Source organism: Zalophus californianus, chromosome 14 (assembly GCF_009762305.2).
Source record: "Zalophus californianus isolate mZalCal1 chromosome 14, mZalCal1.pri.v2, whole genome shotgun sequence".
In the NCBI taxonomy this organism is placed as follows: domain Eukaryota; kingdom Metazoa; phylum Chordata; class Mammalia; order Carnivora; family Otariidae; genus Zalophus; species Zalophus californianus.
Window position 1 is genome coordinate 24,234,542 of NC_045608.1, and position 18,506 is coordinate 24,253,047.

Sequence of the window (18,506 nt, forward strand, 5' to 3'; positions counted from 1 at the left end):
CCTGGGTGTGGGCAGCCTGGTACACAGTAGGTGCTCTATAAACATTTTTTCTATTAATGGCAAACACATTTGCCTCTGGCTCTAAGGGCTTTTGAGCTCCCAGGTGAGTACAGTTGCTAGGGAAAGACCTGGGCAGCTCCTTCCGAGACTGGGGCAATTGGCTTTGGAGTGTCCTGAGCTTCCGCCCACTCCCCCCCACCTCCCCACTCCCACCCTACGCAGACCAGATCCCCAGGCCTGAGACCTCTGCGGGCCTTTTACTGCAGGGCTTCTCGGAGGGAGATGTGGAAACTTTCTACTTCTGACCTGCCTTTCTTTGCTCTCTGCCCCACCCTACCTCCAACAGAAACTCCCCAGGGGGTTTCTGGCCCTCAGGGTCCCTCCTGAATGGAGCCATTCCTGGCCAGGGTGGGGCTTGTTTTCATTCTTTGGGAGCAGCCTGTTGTTCCAAGGGCTGCCTCCCCCTCACCAGTGGTCCTAGTCGACCTCTCCCTTTTGGCTTCCCCAACCCAGCTCCATGCCCAGACCTCGCTGCCAGGATACTAGTCAGGTGGCCATGCCCTGAGCAGAAAAGCAGAACACCATGTGGTTTCCCGGAATTACTGGACCCTGGTAGAGTGGTGGGAAGCCTTTGGATTTGGGGGAGGGGGGAGGGAATTGGTTCTCAGTGCTAACTCTTCCAGGCATCCTGCTAGGCACTTTATCCTTTGATTCTCTCAAAGCCTGATGGCATTATGTATCCCCATTTTACGGAAGAGGCAACCACTTTCAACAGAATTAACATGTGGGGTCTCTCTGGTCAGCCTTTCCCATCTTCCTGGGTTTGTTTTATCCTTCAGGAGGCTGCAACTTAATCTCCTCACACAGCCCCCCAAGGGTAAGTCTCAGGTTTGCTTTTCTTTCCCAGCAGAGGGTCCAAAAAGGGCCCCCATAGTTTGCCTGGCACATTGAAGGGATGGCAAAAATTATTTTCTGAAGAGCCAATGGGAATTGATCTTGAGTTTAGGAGTAGGTTTTACCATGTGGAATCAAGATGCCAAGTGTTTGAAGTAGCCACTAGTTTAGACCAGGGCCTCATTAATCCCTCTTACTCTTAATCCTGGAAAGGCAGCATGGGGGAGGGGTTGTTCCCTTGGGAGCGAGGAATGCCGTGCCCCTTTTAATCTCTGAGGACAACTCAGGAGCTGGAGCAGATAATGAACTCTCAACCTGGACCTTTTGAGGTTCATGCCACCAGTGCCGCCCAAGTCTCCCTGTTCCTTGTCTTGCTGTCTCAGTGCCTCTGGGGAACTGACTACCTTCTCTCTGCCCCAGTTCTGGTTTGCCCAGCTGGAGTCAGGGGGTTACTGACTCACTTTAGCCCCTCCCACCTCCCCCAAATGAGAAGCCACATTCCTGGAGCCATTTCTGAAGAGATAGTCAGCATGCAGGGCTCTGTGCCCCACAGGAGGGACCACCCAGACCTTCTGCTCTCCCAAGTATCAGTCTGGTCAATCACCACTGTCACTGGTCAGAAAACTGCTCCCACCCTCAGCCCCCTGCCTTATTACAGGGCATCTTGACCAGATGCCAGTCCCCTCCTTAGGCCTCAGTTTGCTCTGCTGCAGAGCATAGGGGTTGGACTTTCTGGGCTCCTGAACACAACCTTTGCCAGATTCTGTGAAACAAATTAAGTCCTTGACCCCAAGTGTCTGTGGGAGTACAAAGTCCACAGGAGTTCTAGGGCTGTGGTTGCAGGAAAGTGACGCAACCAAATTCCACGGGGACATGATCAGGCGTGACAATGCACAAGGGAGGGACGAGGGAGCAGGGAATGAAGAATGTAATTTCTGTACCCTGTACACCCCTGCCTGACAGACTGCACTCAGAGTGAGCGGTCTTCTCCGCCAATGCCACTAGTGAAAGGGGGGAGATAAAATTATAGGTGTGTTCCCAAGTAAGAAAACGCCTCCAATTGGAATTTACAGAAGAGGTCAATTAAGGAGTGACTTTTGTCTGACATCTTTAAAGGAATTTTTTTTTATAGAATTTCCCTTAATGTCCAACATTGATTTAATGGGTTTGATTTACACATTGTCTCGTGAAGGAAACAAGTGTATCTTTGTATTCTAAAGCAACCCATATTTAAAGGGAAAAATTATTCTTAACTCTGCCCAGCTTAGCAGTAACATTGGCAGCTGCCTTAGGTCCTCTAGGACTCTCTTTATCTGAAAAGTGAAGGACTCAGATCAGGTGAGTGATAGAACTCCCCAAATCATGTGGCTCCTCAAACACACAAGCTCTTTTCCATTTTTTCCTAATCATGAAGGCTTTACCCTTAACTTCAGTATGACTGCACACATTACTTGAATCTACAGGTTTCCTGGCTTTTGGTTGGAACTGAATTAACACAACTCTGGTAGCACTTACTTTTTGCTGATGAGAGGCTTATTATGTGTTTGGTTAATTTTTTTAAAACAGGATAACAAGGTGTCCATAATAATTACAGTTTCATTGACAGCCTGTTTCAATCTATAAGGTCTGCAGGAAAGAGGAGTAATAAAGGGATTTTCAGTGGTAGGAGACTGGGTTCTGATGGGCCAGTGTCTCTAGGCCCCTGTTATATCTGCCCTTCTGTGCCTGGGGGAGAGTTGGCATCCCTGGTCACAGTACCCTCAAGCTGTGACAGAGAGACCTGCCCATTTTCCCCTTTTTAGCCCAGTGAGAGCTCAGAGGCAAGGGGCTGGAAGCAGCTTCTCCCCAACAGTCTGTCTGCTCATTCAGGAGGCTAAGGATGAGCATCCAACCAGGCCTTTACCAGGACATGGGAGGTCTTGTTCTTTAACCTTTGTAAATCCACTGTAATAGTGGCTACTTCAACCACGTAAGGTTGAAAACTTAACCTGTAAACATTTGGTCTGAAGAGTGTGCATGTGAATGAGGGCTGGGCCAATGTCTTGTATCACTTGGCTTTTCCCAGCACAACACCTTGCCTGTTTGGTCTTGCAGATCCTAGATGCACAGTAACTATTTCCCAATTGATAGGAATTGATAATAATCAATTGGCTTCTAATTGATTCGGTAAGTAATTCATTTTAGGACCTTCTCTACTCACCGAAATCTGTTTGGTTCTGGGCCAAGATACAGATCCATATTGCTTAGGCATGGAGGGAGAGAAGTTTGCCTACTTTTGCCCTTGGTGTTCTCAAATTAAAGAGGGGAGGGAGGGAAGTGAACATTTACTGAGTACCTGCTCTGAGCCTGGGGTCATTCTAGGCATTTGTACGTAATTCTCATAAACTCATGAGGTTTTATCACCAATGCACAAATGAGGAAACTAAGGCCCAGAGTCATGAAATAACTGGCTTGAGGTGACACAGATAGTAAATGGCAAAGAAGAAATGTGGACCCAGGTCTTGAAAAGTTATTTGTGAGAATCTCAACCTGATTATCTCCTTTTTTTTTTTTTTAAACTGTGTTCCCTGCTAACTCAAAAGTCCTGAGTTTGGGGTCTCTGGCTGGATTGGTCAGTGGAGCATGTGACTCTTGATCTTGAGGTTGTGGGTTCAAGCCCCACATTGGGTATAGAGATTACTTAAAAATAAAATCTTTAGGGACACCTGGGTGGCTCAGTGGGTTAAGCATCTGACTCTTGATTTCGGCTCAGGTCATGATCTCAAGGCTCCATGCTCAGCGGGGAATCTGCTTCAGATTATCTCCTCCTCCCTCTGTCCCCCCCCCCCCCCCACCGACACACACGCCCTGCAACCCGCTCAAGCACTTGCTCTCTCTCTGTCTAAAATAAGTAAATAAAATCTTTTAAAAAAAAAAGTCTTTAATTTGGATCTGAGCTGCCCACTGAAGTGACCACCAAGTTTCAGTTCACTTTGTGGGTACCCAGGCCCTCTATAGTGCTTTGAGAGAGGAATTTTGGAGGTTGTCCTCAGTGCATTTGGACCTCTCTCTGATCTCTCCTGGCTGGAGCGTTTCAGCTCTATTCACTCTGGTTGCTTGGGAGAGGGTGGTGACTGATCCCTCAGATCTCGGTGTATGGCTCCACCACTGGCTCCATGACTTCTGAGCTGGATGCCCTTGGGCAGCCCTCAGCTAGGGCAGATTTTGACTTAAACTTGAAACTTAAAAAGATTGAAAGCTGGAAAAAGGCCTTGGCTTTGGAAGAAACGTTGTGGCCATGACCTCCAAGAATCTGAAGGGGGATTTTCTTGGGGTAGCACCTTAAATTTTCACAGTGTGTTTTGGATTCTTAAAAAGGCAGAGACAGCTAGGGAACACAACACTGTGGACTAAAGGAAGGAGAATCATTGTGCCAGTTAACATTCAGTACTTGGATTTAAGGAGAAACCTCATTACGTGTTAACACTAAAGGGACTTCAGCTCTCAGGGCTCCAGCCTCATTTTCACAGATGCAAATCCTGAGGCCCAGCTTAGTGGATGTCCTGCATTACTCAGGTGATGCGGTCTAGTGGAAATGGCTTCATAGCCAAGTACACACAAGTTAAGTCTCCAGCTCCATCGTGTATGTATTGGGTGACTTTGAGAAGTGACTTGGCTCTGCTTTTCAGTCTCTGGTCTATAGAACAGGGATAATCCTATCACCTTGCAGGATGTGGTCAAGATTAGAAATCATGGAAGTAAGGCACCTCATATAGTACCCAGAATATGGTTGGCATTCAAGTAACAGGTAACTAACTCTCCTTAATATCTAAACAAGGACTCTTAAGTCTACCACTCCAGTGACCTGAGAACCAGTTGTGTTCTGTGACAAAACAGCTTAGGGACCCACAGCCAGTCCTCCTGTCAGCTGTTCACCTTCCTGTTCTTCAGACACCTGCGGCAGCTGACTTCAACTGTGTAGCTGGCTGTACCCTTCAAAGGCATTCCTTGACACAGATGTGTGCTTTGGTGATGTCGTTCGCCAGGCAGGTGTTCTTCCCAGAAGCCTGGTGTGGCTCTCCTGCATGTCTGCACTCGTTTCTCTCCCCACTCTCCTGGGCCTGGCCAGGGCTACTTGCAACAAACAAAAGGAGGATCTTGGCAGTGGAAAGGAGGACGTGTTCTGGTACTCCTGTGCCCTGCAGCACACATACCATTGAGAGGGTGTAACAGGGCCCAGGCCTGCAGTTAGGTGCAAATACATGTGCACCAGCTTTTCTCCACTGCAGATAGCAGAAGGGCAGGACCTGGTGACCGTGAGCCACAGAATGCTTGTGCTCCCATCTGGACTGCTGGTTCTTGCTACTCCCACCATTTTCAGTTTGGAAACCTCGGCAAAGGGCTTATTACACTGCTGGGCCCTTTGTTAGGTGCTGAATCTACCGACAGTAAATGGGGCACTGCTCTTGTCCTCAAGGAGTTCTCAGTTAGTGAAGGAGAGAGACAGGTACCTAAGAGCTTCAAGTCAGAAGCTGGGAGGCAAACTTCCTGCTTCTAGTGCTGATCCTTTGCTAGGCTCCACAGTCATTCAGAACTGGATTGAATGTCCTCACTGCTACCCAGAAAGTAGGTGGTAATGTTGCCATTGCACAAATGAGAAGTGAAGCAGCCAGCCCAAGATCAGTTAGGTGGTAAGTGGTGATTCTGAGATTTGAACCCTGGATCATGTAGGGAAAGACCTAGATATGCACAGAATTAAGGGGATATGAGGTAAAGTCTAATTACCTCATTTTACAGATGGGGAAACTATACGCAGAGAGAGAAAGGGCCTTGTCCAAGGGCATGTAGCTCCCAAGAACTTGAACCAGGCCTCTTTCTTCCCAATTTGGAGCTCATCTAGCATGCCTTTTCCATTGAAAGGAATTTGAACTGCATGCCCAGAACAGGGTCTTCCCTGCCACCTATAATTCATGGTTCTAATTGAGCCATTCTAGATACTTCATATCCATACTCTTCATGCCATACCCAGCTCTCAAGTCCCCGAAGTTCAGCATCCAAAGAACGAGGAAATGCTATAGGATAGGAATGACTGATGGCAGACGCCATCAGTGTTGAACACCCAGGGGGAACTGGGTACTCCATAAAGAGATTCTCAGGGCCCTGCCTCTCTAGACCTCCCTAGCTCAGTTGCTTTCCACAGCTGCTTCAACTCCTTCCTGTCTCCCTCCTCTACCTCCTGCAGTGCCCAGAAGTAGTGACACCCATTGTGACCTCTCACCTTTAAGTTTTGTTTAGACTTTCTCTTCCCCAACTCATTAAATTTGTGTATCTTTTATATCTGCAGTACCTAGCAAGCTACTATGCTCTTCACAGTTTGCAAAAGGTTTTCCTCATATAGTAGCTCACTTAGTCTTCACAGTGCTCTTTGTAGTAAGATGCTATTATCACATTTTGTCAAAGAGGAAAAGCAACAGAGAAGTTGTCCAAAGCTATCCAGCTAGTGGAGGAAGTGGCAAATAATGTGAACAGCTAGCATTATCATCTTTAAGAGCAGTTAACACTGAGTTCCTACTGTACTTAGCCTTTTATATAAACATCTATATAGTTTGATACATGTTATTTCATTTTCACAGTAGTCCATTTTACAGATGAGGAAACTGGGGCAAAGAAGTGAGGTAACTTCCCCAAGATGACATGAGTTGGCAGGGTCAGGATTCACACTAAAGGCCACTCCATCCTGCCTCTCAGAAGCAAGGGTGTGGCCAGGATGGGTGGTACAAAGTGTTGACAACAAGAAGAGAGTCTTCACTGGAAAGATGGCATGGGCTCCACAGGCCAGGAAGCCCTTAGGTCTGGGTGCTGGGAGGCTCAGAAGTGAGGAGGAGCTTATCTTGTGTAGACTTGAGAACACACCTAACCTGAGGGGTGGAGCTTTACAACCAGATAACTTGGAGGAGAAAGGAGCTGTGGATCTAACATGTATCTCCCACAGTGCTAATGGAATTTTGCCCTTCCATTATTTTATTTTGAAAATTTTCAAATATATGGAAGAATTGAAAGAATAGTTCAAAGAATACCCATGTATCTTTCACCTAGATTTGTTAACTTTAAGCCAGTTTCTCTAAGTATTTACACACAACACACACAATGTACTTTATTTTTGCTGAAAGTAGGTTGTAGATATTTTGACTTCACCTTTATTCTAATAAGTTTCTTCTAAAAATTCTTCTGTATAACCAAAGTATCGTTATTGCACTTAAGAAAATGGATAGTAATTTCACAATATAATCAAGTGTATAGCCCAAATTCAAATTTCCTCAGTTGTTCCAAAAATGTCACTCATGGCTGTTTGTTTTTCAATCCAGAATTGATTGAATCCTAGGTTAAGTGTTACATTTGGTTGCTGTGTCTCTGGGCTTTTTTAATCCCTGTACTTTTTTTCCCCTCATGACATGAACTTTTGGAAGAGTCAAGACCAGTAGTCTTACAGAATGACCCACGTTCTGGATTTGCCTGATTGTTTCTTAATGTTTAACATAATTTTTTCACAAGAATGTTACATCAGCAATGGTGATGGTGATGGGTAGGTTTTTGAACAGAGGTGAGATTGAGCTTCTTTGGTTCATCAAGATACCTGTCTAGACCAGAGGTTCTTAACTGGGGCCATGACTAGGTTTCAGTCCAGAGAGAGAGAGAGAGAGAGAGAGAGAGAGAGAGAGAGAGAGAGAGACACACACACACACACACACACACACACACACACCATACCTAAATCATAAGCACATTTTCCTTGTATGTGCCTTTTTCTGAGCGGGGCTGCTTTTTTTTTTTTTTTTTTTTAAGATTTTTATTTATTTGGCAGAGAGAGAGCACAAGCAGGGGGAGTGGCAGAGGGAGAAGTAGGGAGCCTGATGCGGGACTCGATCCCAGGACCCTGGGATCATGACCTGAGCCGAAGGCAGGCGCTTAACCGACTGAGCACCTAGGCATCCCTGAGAGAGGCTTCTTGACCCTTACTAGATTCTCTAAGGGCTTCAAGACCCAAAAAGGTTAAGGTCTGCTAGGTGAGGCAGGCAATACAGAACTGGTTTCTGGGATCTTCTTGACGCTGAATCAACTTCCTTTGCGGGGATGGCAGTAAACTCTAACTTTCCCTCATCCTAGCTTTAGATCAAAGAGAGGTCTGTCCATTTTGTTAAACCCCGGGAGCCAGAGACAGCCTGTGTATCCTGGTTCCAAGGATCCAGAAGAATTTCTTGTCTCCTTTCAGGTGTTCAGAATGCCAGGATTCCCTCACCAACTGGTACTATGAGAAGGATGGGAAGCTTTACTGCCACAAGGACTACTGGGGGAAGTTTGGGGAGTTCTGCCATGGGTGCTCTCTGCTGATGACAGGGCCTGTCATGGTGAGTGAGACCCTCTTGGTCATCAGAGTCCATTGATGGCACCTCTGGTTCCCCATGGCCTTTCATCTGCCAAGGCCTCCCCTTTTATTTCTTCAGTCATTTAATAGATGTTTGTTGAGTACCAGTTAAGTGCCAGGTAAGATCCTTCCCTTAAAATCAACAGTCCAATGTTGGGAGTGGGTGGGTGGGTGGGTGGGCAGGGAGGAGACACAGTACAATGGGATTAAGGCCTCAGAGGAGAGCATTACAGGTTGAGGAGGATACACCCAAATTGTGTGCAGAGAATCAGAAAAGGTGACCCTGGAATGGGCTACTAGAGAGTGGTTCCACCTACCTGCTCCAGAAATGGGCTTTAAGCCTAGTCACAGGTTTGCCAACCTTGCGTTGGAGGAACTGTGCCTTCCTAGTGGGGATGATGACTTCTGGCGACTTGCTGTCATGCCTGAGACCAAAACAGTTTTTTGTAATCTCAGAAATGACAGGGAGGCACCAATCTGACTCGTCCTCTGGAAGCTCTAGGGCAGGGAGTGCAAAGGTGGATTGTGACTGGGACCTGTAGATCCTTGATTGGAGGTCACTCACGTACCCCTACCCTCCAGCAATGACAGCTCACTTCCTCCATCTGTCATCTGTCTACCCTTCTTCCTATCTGCTCACAGGTGGCCGGGGAGTTCAAGTACCACCCAGAGTGCTTTGCCTGTATGAGCTGCAAGGTGATCATTGAAGATGGTGATGCATATGCCCTGGTGCAGCACTCCACCCTCTACTGGTAAGGTGGTGTCCATCCTCCCCCTAAGAGTGGCCAAGAGAGAGAAACAGATGGCATGGCAGTGTGAGTTGGGCAGAAACAGTACGAGGGTATCAGAGCACTGGATTCCTATCATCGCAATGCCCGTAACCACCTCAGTAATCTGTAAGCAGACAGTTAACATCTCTCTGTCCTCTGTCCTCTAGTCTACTGTGAGAATAATGACACTCTGCCCTGCAGTCCTCCCAGAGGGAGAGAAGGCTGGGAGGTACGCTCAGAGAAGGATCCCAGAAAATTAAAGGCAAAAGCCCCTTAAAGCTCACCCAGTCCAATTGCCTCAGTTGACAAAGAAGTCAGGCTGAGGCCCAAAGAGGGGAAGGGGACTTGGTTCTTACTGAGAGTCAAAAGCAGAGCGAAGAGAACCCAGGCCATTGCACCCACATTCCCAGCCTACCCCAGGGACCCTGGGCTCATTCTGAGCAGCCAACTGGAATCATGGCAAGGATGGTAATAGTGGGAATGTGGGTACTATTGCTTGAAGCCACCTGGTGCAGTGGTTGCTGGGGCTTCCAGGTGGGGCTCCAGGATCTTAGCCCCCTTTATGTTCCTCTTCCCAGTGGGAAGTGCCATAATGAGGTGGTGTTGGCACCCATGTTTGAGAGGCTCTCCACGGAGTCTGTTCAGGACCAGCTGCCTTACTCCGTCACACACATCTCCATGCCAGCCACCACCGAGGGCAGACGGGGCTTCTCCGTGTCCGTGGAAAGTGCCTGCTCCAACTATGCCACCACTGTGCAAGTAAAAGAGTGAGTATTTTGAGGACCCGTAGAGCAGGAGTTGTTAACGTAGAGTCCTTGGATGGGCCTCAGGGGTTGCAGAGCTCCCTTCACCCTCATCTCCTATCTTTCTCCTGGAGCTCACTGTGCTCTAACCCCACCTGGGGTTGGCACTTAATCTTCCCTTTGCCTAGCTTGCTTCCCGCCAGATAGATACTCAATGCCAGAACAGCTCACCTTTCATGCATGAAGTTTCATATCATGTTTGTTCTTTGAAATTATCCAGCTTGATTATGTATATTAGTTTATCATCTGTCTTCCTGACGAGTTCCTTCTGGAACTTAGTCTTGTTCAGTACTACATGCCCAGGGCCTAGAACAGTACCTGGCATGTAGTACATGTTGATTGATTATTGTTTTGTTGGTTGAATAAATCAATGGAGGAAGGAAGAGAAAGAAGTTAAGACTTCATCCCAGGTCTAGGCCAGAGACCAGATGGGGAAAGAGTCTGTATTTGTCTAATACCATTAATGAGGCACCTGTGGCTGCCAGCCCCGTAAATAGTGACTATGCATGTACTGTGTGCTGAGCACTAGGTACTCGCAGTATAGGTGAGAGGTGCGAGGGGTGGGGAAGTCAGCAAGAGGTGAGATCTGCACTAAAACCTCATTAGATGAAGGGGGGGGGCACCGTGTTCAGTGCAGGGGTGGGAGTCTGTGGTTGTGTCTGGTATAGATTGGGTGGTTGGGAGTAGCCAGAAAGGGGGCTATTAAGTCATGTAGGGATTGTGAAGACATGAGCAGGTCTTTTGAGGGATAAGCAACAAGGTGATGCAACCAGGTTAGCGTTCTAGAAGGCTTCCTGGGATGGGTGTTGGATGGGAGAGGAGCAAGCCTGGTAGTGTAGAGACCATTTAGGAGGCTATTGAAACACAGGTGAGAGGTGTTGGTAACTATGGTGATGAAGTGAAGGCAGGATTTTTGAAGACAGCGAGGGTTGGGGGGCATGAGAGAACTCCAGGTAGGGAAGATGTCATCCAAGTCTGATATAGGCCACTGGGTGAGAGGGGGTGCCCTTCACTGAGACAGGGCACCCTGTAAAGAGCATTGCGTTTCCCCTGTGAGTGGTCTGGGTCTTGGGGGCTGGTAGGAGCCTGGCGCCTGGTGAGCCTTCCTGCACAAGTGAAATTGGTCAGGTGTATTTTTAGGATGTCTTCGTCCTGACTCAACTCTTGTCTGGCCCAGGGTCAACCGGATGCACATCAGTCCCAGCAACCGCAACGCCATCCACCCTGGGGATCGCATCCTGGAGATCAATGGGATCCCCGTCCGCACACTCCGAGTGGAAGAGGTACAGTGTGTGTCCAGTCTGTCGTGTGGGGGTGGGACATGGAACAGACCCTCTGGGACATCAGGCTGTGGCCTTTGCCTTTCTCCATCCCCAATCTATCTCTGTCTTGCCACTGAGCCTGTGACCACTGGTGACCTCCTGTATCAGCCTGGCACATTCCCAGGACAACAGGGATGGCCTGACAGATGGGATATCTGACAGGATGCCAGGGAGAGGGCACTGTGGGGCTGCTGGCAGCTGGAGGCCACCATTAGCCAAGTTGAACATTGGCCATATTGTGCTTGGATCATCTGGGCTGATGGGTGGCCTGGGTTGGGACAGCCTGTGGGAGCCAGCCTTACACTGCTCTTGGCTACAGGTAGAGGATGCAATTAACCAGACAAGCCAGACGCTTCAGCTCTTGATTGAACATGATCCTGTGTCCCAGCGCCTGGACCAGCTGCGGCTGGATGCACGACTCTCCCCCCACATGCAGAATGCTGGACACTCCCATACCCTCAGCACCCTGGACACCAAGGAGAATCTGGAAGGCACACTAAGGAGACGCTCCCTGAGGTGCTACCTCCTATCCTGATTCCATGCTGACCCATGCCTATCCCTCAGATGAGGTTGAACTGGCTTTGGGAGTTAGAAAGGGAACCCGCCAGCTAGGGACGAGCCATGAGGATTGTGCTGACCCAGCTCCCCCCATAGGAATCACAGTTCATAGCCAGGGCCTGTGCATGATCTGACCCAGCTGTCTGCCAGGTTTCCTTAGAAACCAGAGAATCAGCCCCTGTCCACTGAACTCCTGAGCTGGACAGAAGGCAGCAATGCCAGCCCCTAAAGGACCAGCAAAGGGAGGTGCAGGGCTCAGAGGCTGGAGTAGGGGCACAGGGAGGATTAATAAGTATAAATAAAGAACACTGAAAACTATAAATCAAGAGATGAATACAAACTGTTTTAGATTTGAGGGCCCAATGGTCAAAACCTCAGGGTTGTCCAGGTCCAACAGGAGGGAGCAGTTGCCCTGGATGCAGGTGCCAAGTGGGGAGACTGAAAGGAGTCTGAAGCAGTGGCTTTCTAGACGGACACACCTATACCATGCCTTTGAGCTGAGCTCTCTCCCTTCACAAATCACATTATCTCTCTGAGCTTCTGTTTCTGCATCTGTGAAGTGGGGTTGTAAGACAAAGGTGGCTGTCTCACCAATTATGTAAGGATCCAGTATGGAAAGGGATGCAAAGTAGCACAGTGCCAGCAAAGGGTCAGCACTAAGTGAGGTGTTGTTAATATCTCTAGGAGTCAAGTTCTCTATCTGCCCTCCTGATCAGACAGACTAAATCACTCAGGGCCCTTGCCTGGCATCTTTTGGAAACAGGGCCCTCCCCACAGGTTGCTGGCATGAACTTCTGGCTGCCCTCTTGGCCTCGGCACAAGTGAGCTGGTAGTGGTAGCGCAGAGAAGGCCTGAGAACGTGGCGGGGCGGGGTGGTGGCCAGAGAGCTGCTTAGATATCTAGAGGACCATCCTCTGCAGGAGAGACGGCAGCTCACCTTGTGTGCTGTGGGCACAGTTGGTGAGAGGCAAAGCAAAAGAGCAAGGGCTAAGAAGCCTGTGGGCGGTCCTTTCTGGGTAGCCCAAGTGAAATAGGATGTGCCGGAGAGAAGTTTGCAGGGTTGCAATTCACCTGCAGTGCTGTGGACTTCAGCCTTCTTGTCCCTTCTTCAGGAAGTCAGTAACAGTTATCAACCATTACTATTACTGGCTGCTTTTAAAAATGTAAGTACACTGGTGTTATTGCTGTAAAAATCGTACATGCTTATTATTTTAAAATTCGGGAAATGTAGACAGGTAGAAAGATGAGCAAAATAGCCAGAATCCCATTTGGTCATTTTTTGGATGGTGGTAGGCTGTCACTCCAGCAGACCTGGGAGGTCATCTTCCAATGCTGTTATATATTGAGCACTATAGGCTAGTAGTCATTCCAGGTGAGTGCTCAGGCTTCCTGCTCTGATTCTCAAATAAACTACTGATGTTTGCAGCTCCAGAATGGCCCATTAGTCTCACGTAAGAGCTCCCTCCCCTCATCATAGTACCTGAACTACAGACATCGGGGTGGATAGAGTAGTAGGGTGGCCTTGAGGTTTCTACCTCCAGGGTTTTATTGGCAGGTCTCTGAGGACTACCCTAGCCCTACCCTCATCTTTCCTCATCTTCAGGCGCAGTAACAGCATCTCCAAGTCTCCTGGCCCCAGCTCCCCAAAGGAGCCCCTGCTATTTAGTCGTGACATCAGCCGTTCAGAATCGCTCCGCTGTTCTAGCAGCAATTCACAGCAGATCTTCCGGCCATGTGACCTGATCCACGGGGAGGTCCTGGGGAAGGGCTTCTTTGGGCAGGCCATCAAGGTGAGCACAGGCAGCAGCTGCTCTGCTCCTTGCCCCCAACCCCTCTCTCACCTTCTTTCGGGGAGTTCTCATGACATGATCTCACTCCACACCCTACAGGACACCAGGCCCCCCTTCCTGGCTGCAGGTGATGGTGTGAGGGCTACACTCCTGCCCTCCTAGGCCATCTAAGGGCAGCGTTGCTGTCGCAGTGAGCTTGGTGGACCTGGAGACCCAGGTTGGGATGAGTTGTGCCCATGGCCCTGCCACCTCCAGTCAGCGGAGGTTTTTAGGTCCCCTGAGGCCTCAGTGCTGGGCATATTGCAGGGAGCATACGGGGGAGTTGCCCCTGCCTCCCTGACAAACAGTCTTGGGGACTAACCTCTCTCTCTTTCTCTCCTCCTCCTCTGCTGAGAGCTGGGAGGGGGGGTCAGGTAAGCCATGTGTCTCAGCTTTCAGGGCATTGGGGCTGGAGAGCTCACCCTGACCCACCCAGCTCCCTGGTGCATGTCTGTGGCACTGACCCTCTTGTCCCCAGACTTCTGTTCACCCAAGGGACTCATTCCTGTGTCAGATGACCAGAGCCCCTGCTTGGCTTGCCATTGTCCCCTCCTGCCTCCTATACTTCCCTTTTCTGCATTCTCGCCTCCCCTCTGTGCATGCCCAGCTCTCCAAGGAAGAGGGTATGCTCCCCTCTGAGGCCCTTCTTGCCTCATGCTGTGTCTTCTACACATGAACTCTGTCAGTCTGATCTGGCTCAGTATGTCTTCCAGGGGATGGGATGGCCAGTTGCATATATTTTCACACAGTTCCCCAGAACTCTGCACCAGTAATAGTTGCCCTCCTTTGTAACTAGGTAACACACAAAGCCACTGGCAAAGTGATGGTCATGAAGGAGTTAATTCGGTGTGATGAGGAAACACAGAAGACTTTTCTGACTGAGGTAAGAAGATGGGGTGGTGGGAGTTAGGAGTTTGGTTTCACTGTTGGAAGAGGGAAGATCTTACTAAACAGTTTCAGGAGCAAACATTTTAGAATCGCTTTCTTAAAAGCTGAGCGGAAAAGAGCTCTAGAGGAATGCCTAATTATCTGTTCAATGAACATTTACTAAAGACAGCATGATCTGGGTACAAGGGATACAGTAACAAATCAGATATGGTTCAGAGGAGCTTACAGCTAGTGGGGGTAATGGACATGAAAACAGACCAGTTTAGGACAACTAGTTACACTCACCACCTGAACACCCTGCTAAGGGAGCCTGGATTGGGGCCTCCCAGAGAACTGTCACCCTTGTGGAGCATTTACACAGTTTTTACCACACCTCCCAAGTTGTTCCATTCCTTCAGTTGGTACTCCCGTGGTCTGGGTATTGCCCTCCAGGCCTTTGTTTCACTCTCAGACCCTCCCATTCCAGTTCCCCCCAATAAAATTCCCAGAAAGGCAGGATCCCAAGGGTGAGGCCTGTGAGGCATCCCTATCCACGTGGAGGTGTTCTACCCCATCATGTAAGACTGGAGGTAGGAGATGCAGGTAACACCCATCAGACTGACTTCCTGGAGGAAAGGGGGTGAGGAAGACACAGTGGGAAGTAACCATCCACCCTCCTTGGCCTCTACCACCCCCAGGTGAAGGTGATGCGCAGCCTGGACCACCCCAATGTGCTCAAGTTCATTGGTGTGCTATACAAAGACAAGAAGCTGAACTTGCTGACAGAGTACATTGAGGGGGGCACGCTGAAGGACTTTCTGCGCAGTGTGGTGAGCATACCTCCCTCGCTGCTTTGCCTGCAAGGGGTCATGCTGAGCAGAACTGGGCATAAGCAGGGAGGGTTCACTGGCAGACCATGTTGACCCATGGGCCTGGATCCCAAATGGGACAGGGCCCCACAGCCTCTGATGGGCATTCCCCCATCCCGTAGGACCCGTTTCCCTGGCAGCAGAAGGTCAGATTTGCCAAAGGCATCGCCTCTGGAATGGTGAGTTCTGCCAGCGGTGGGAGTGGTGGCAAGGTGGGGATGGGGAGTCAGGATAGGTGCGGAGATTGCTGGCAGGTACTGGAAGGCAGAGACCCCAGCCTGGGCAGCTTGTGTGGGCTGGGTCGGTCAGTAGCTGCTTATTGAGCTTCTTCTGTGCCTGTGAAATAACCTACTCTCAATGGGTTCTAAATCTTCAAGGGCAAACAGGGCGTGGGTAAGGCAAACTAGTAGTGTCCAACTGCTGTGGGAACTTGGCACAAGTAGAGAACTTCACTGCCTATGAAATCAGAGAAGGGAGAGATGTGTTCTAGTTAAGCCTGAAGGATGGGTCAGAATTAGATAAAAGTTCCTCTTGGCAGAGAGACCCCAAGGTTGAGGTGATGACAGCAGCAAAGACCTGGTAGGAGAGAGGAGGAAGTAGTCTGTTTCACCTGGGAAAGAATGAGACCAATTATAGTAGTAATACCAGTGACCGTTGCTGAGTGCTTTCTATATGCCAGGCACTGAGCTGAGGGACCAACGTGTATGTATGTGTTCCTCACGACAACCCCAGTTTCCAGATGAGAAGCTAATCTAGAAAGGGACAGGGCAAGGAGCTTAGGCTAGTCAGTCTGACCCCCAAGCCTGAGATTTTAATCACTGCCTTCCCTTCATGTGGGGCCCATGAAGACTGTGTTAGTCTGGAGGTACATTAAGATCTCTGTGTTTCAGACTGAGGGGTCTGGACTTTATTTAGGAAGCCAAAAAGACAGGTGTAAAAGATACTTAAGAAAGTTTTGTGAACAGAGCTGTTTTTTTTTTGAAGATGGGTCCGGTGCAGTCAGTAGGTGGCGGTAGAGTTAGGAGAACTGAAGGCAGGGAGACCAGGGGTGGGGCTAGTGAAACACTTCAGGTTTCTGAATTAAGGTATGACTGTGGGGACGGGAGACTGGGAGGCAGGGTGCAGAGAGACTGGTTGGCAGCAAGGGAGCAGAGGTAGGGGGAGAAAGAGTAGGGGTGGCTTGAGGTACCTAGAAGAACAGTGGTGTCATTTACCAGATGTTTGCAGGGGCAGCAATGTTGGGGAAACAGGTCTGGAAGAACTAGTGTTGCCTGAGGCTGATGTGTGGTTAGTGGGGGTCAGCATGTGTAGAGAAGGTGGCTTTGAGGAGGCTGGAAGGAAAATGCAGGCACACAAGAGTCTCAGGAGCAGGTAGCATGGGAGAGGACCAGGCAGCCTTGGGAGAAAGGACAGGCAGGCAGGTCACAAGAGCTACAGCATTCAGGAAGAGCTCCCTGGGTATGTGAGCAGAGCCAGGAGCCTTGGGGATGGAAGCAGTATTAGAAAAGACTGGAGGGGGGCGCATAGGGAGTTCCTTCCACATTGGCTGGGGAAGGGAAGAGAAAGAAAAGGAAGTGGCTGCAGAGTGACAAGAGCCAGGAGTAGAGGCCTGGATGTTAGGGGGGCGGGAAGCAGAATAGCAAACAGAGACTTGCATGAAAACATTGGGGTAGGAAGAGGGAGAAGTTAAAGTGTGGACAGGGAAGAACAAGGAGTGTGCTAAGTCTCAGAGAAGGAGAATGTCAGGAATATGGAACCAGCTGGCCAGGAGGAGGTCACTTCTTCCCCTATCACAGGCAGGAAGGATCCAGGGTGGCTGAAGCCAGAGATTGGGGTGAGGATGGCAGTGAAGGGGGCTAGGAGCAGTGCATCTGAGGGCGCTCACTTCAGGTGGCCTGGATCTATGTAAAATGGGTAGAGGAGCTGGGGGCATGCAAGGGCCAGGGCTCATAGAGTTGGGGACTTTAGGAGGGAGCAGTGAGTGTCTGGAGCAGCCACTGGGTTGGGGTCAGTGAACAAAGGATGGTCAGAAGGTGGTAGCAGGGAGAGAGGAAGCCCAAGCAGCCTTTGGCTTTCTGTTGGCGTTGGGACAAGGGAGTGACAGCAGGAGGCCCTAGCCCTAGGGTCCAGATTGGGTTCTGAAGCTGAATAGGGATGGCCTGGGAGAAGAGCAGGCCCCCAGTTGCGGAGTCTGCATCTGCTTAAATTACTGGCCATTGGCCTCAGCTCTTACTTCTGTTCCAGGCCTATTTGCACTCCATGTGCATCATCCACCGGGATCTGAACTCACACAACTGCCTTATCAAGCTGGTATGTCCCACCACCCTGGGTCTCCCTAGGGTGAGCCCTCTTGCCTTGTCACAAAGGAGACTGACTGTTCCCTTGTGCTTTAGAACTGAGTTGTCACCTAAGGCTCCTGTCTTGCCTTTCCTGCCGTATCTGATGCCCTCCTCTGTCTTCTGGGGGCTCTCAAACACATGTAAACACAATTACACCAACTCCCAGTAGCAGCCTTTGAAATCCTTTGGTCAGAGGGAGCTCCAGAAGTTCCTTAACTATATATAGAGCCCTGGTGTTTTTCCTGGATTCACCCCATGGTAGTTCTGTAATGCAGCTCACTACAGACCCTATTCTACAACTGTGGCACCTTGAGGCCTCACTCTGAGGCCACAGAGCTAGTAAATGTACAGTGGCCAGTTTGGGGTCAGCATTTTTCCCACCACCCATCAGCTCTGGTTGTTAGCATGTCATTTCTCCTGCTAGCTTGCAGTCTAGCTCCCTGGGTGTCCACTAACTGGCCCTGGCTCTTCCCTCTGAGTCCATACTAAATAATCTTAACCCTTTTCCACATGACTGCCCTGTAGCTGTTTGAAGAGCTTATCTCCCCCCAAGTCCCCCCACTGACTACCTCCACCTTATCTTTTTCTGTCTTATCCTGGTTCTAGCCATGCCTTAAATCTTTTGGGGAACAAGGCAGAATGGGATTTAAAAAAAATAAAGAAAGAAAGAAAGAAATCCCTTTTTCTGCCTCTAAGTTCCACTCTCTAGGTCCCAGAGCCTTACCCCTCCAGGCTCCAGGGGCTCTGCTGTGAACACCCCCAGGTCTGGGGACTCTGCTGTACAGACACCAGACTGTTAGAAAACAAATAATCAAAGGCTTGTCTGCCAGAGAGAGCTTTAGCTGTGACTCCC

The 18,506-nt window shown here is 49.5% G+C and overlaps 2 protein-coding genes across 7 annotated transcripts in view; one reads left to right on the forward strand and one right to left on the reverse strand.

The window, feature by feature from the left end:
• LIMK2 (LIM domain kinase 2) overlaps positions 1-18,506 on the forward strand; it is a 54,882-nt gene that overhangs the window by 31,413 nt on the left and 4,963 nt on the right. For 3 of the 5 annotated variants that reach the window (XM_027575355.1, XM_027575357.2, XM_027575358.2), the window contains 10 exons: positions 8,144-8,279; positions 8,939-9,048; positions 9,645-9,833; positions 11,047-11,152; positions 11,511-11,707; positions 13,353-13,539; positions 14,375-14,461; positions 15,144-15,275; positions 15,437-15,493; positions 17,541-17,624. In XM_027575355.1, coding sequence (XP_027431156.1) covers positions 8,144-8,279; positions 8,939-9,048; positions 9,645-9,833; positions 11,047-11,152; positions 11,511-11,707; positions 13,353-13,539; positions 14,375-14,461; positions 15,144-15,275; positions 15,437-15,493; positions 17,541-17,624 — 1,285 coding nt within the window. The remainder of the gene's footprint in view (positions 1-8,143; positions 8,280-8,938; positions 9,049-9,644; positions 9,834-11,046; positions 11,153-11,510; positions 11,708-13,352; positions 13,540-14,374; positions 14,462-15,143; positions 15,276-15,436; positions 15,494-17,540; positions 17,625-18,506) is intronic. The other 2 variants (XM_027575356.1, XM_027575359.2) reach the window with 1 other exon arrangement.
• The window catches only part of PIK3IP1 (phosphoinositide-3-kinase interacting protein 1), a 48,857-nt gene that overhangs the window by 11,839 nt on the left and 18,512 nt on the right, over positions 1-18,506 (reverse strand). The window lies entirely within an intron of this gene.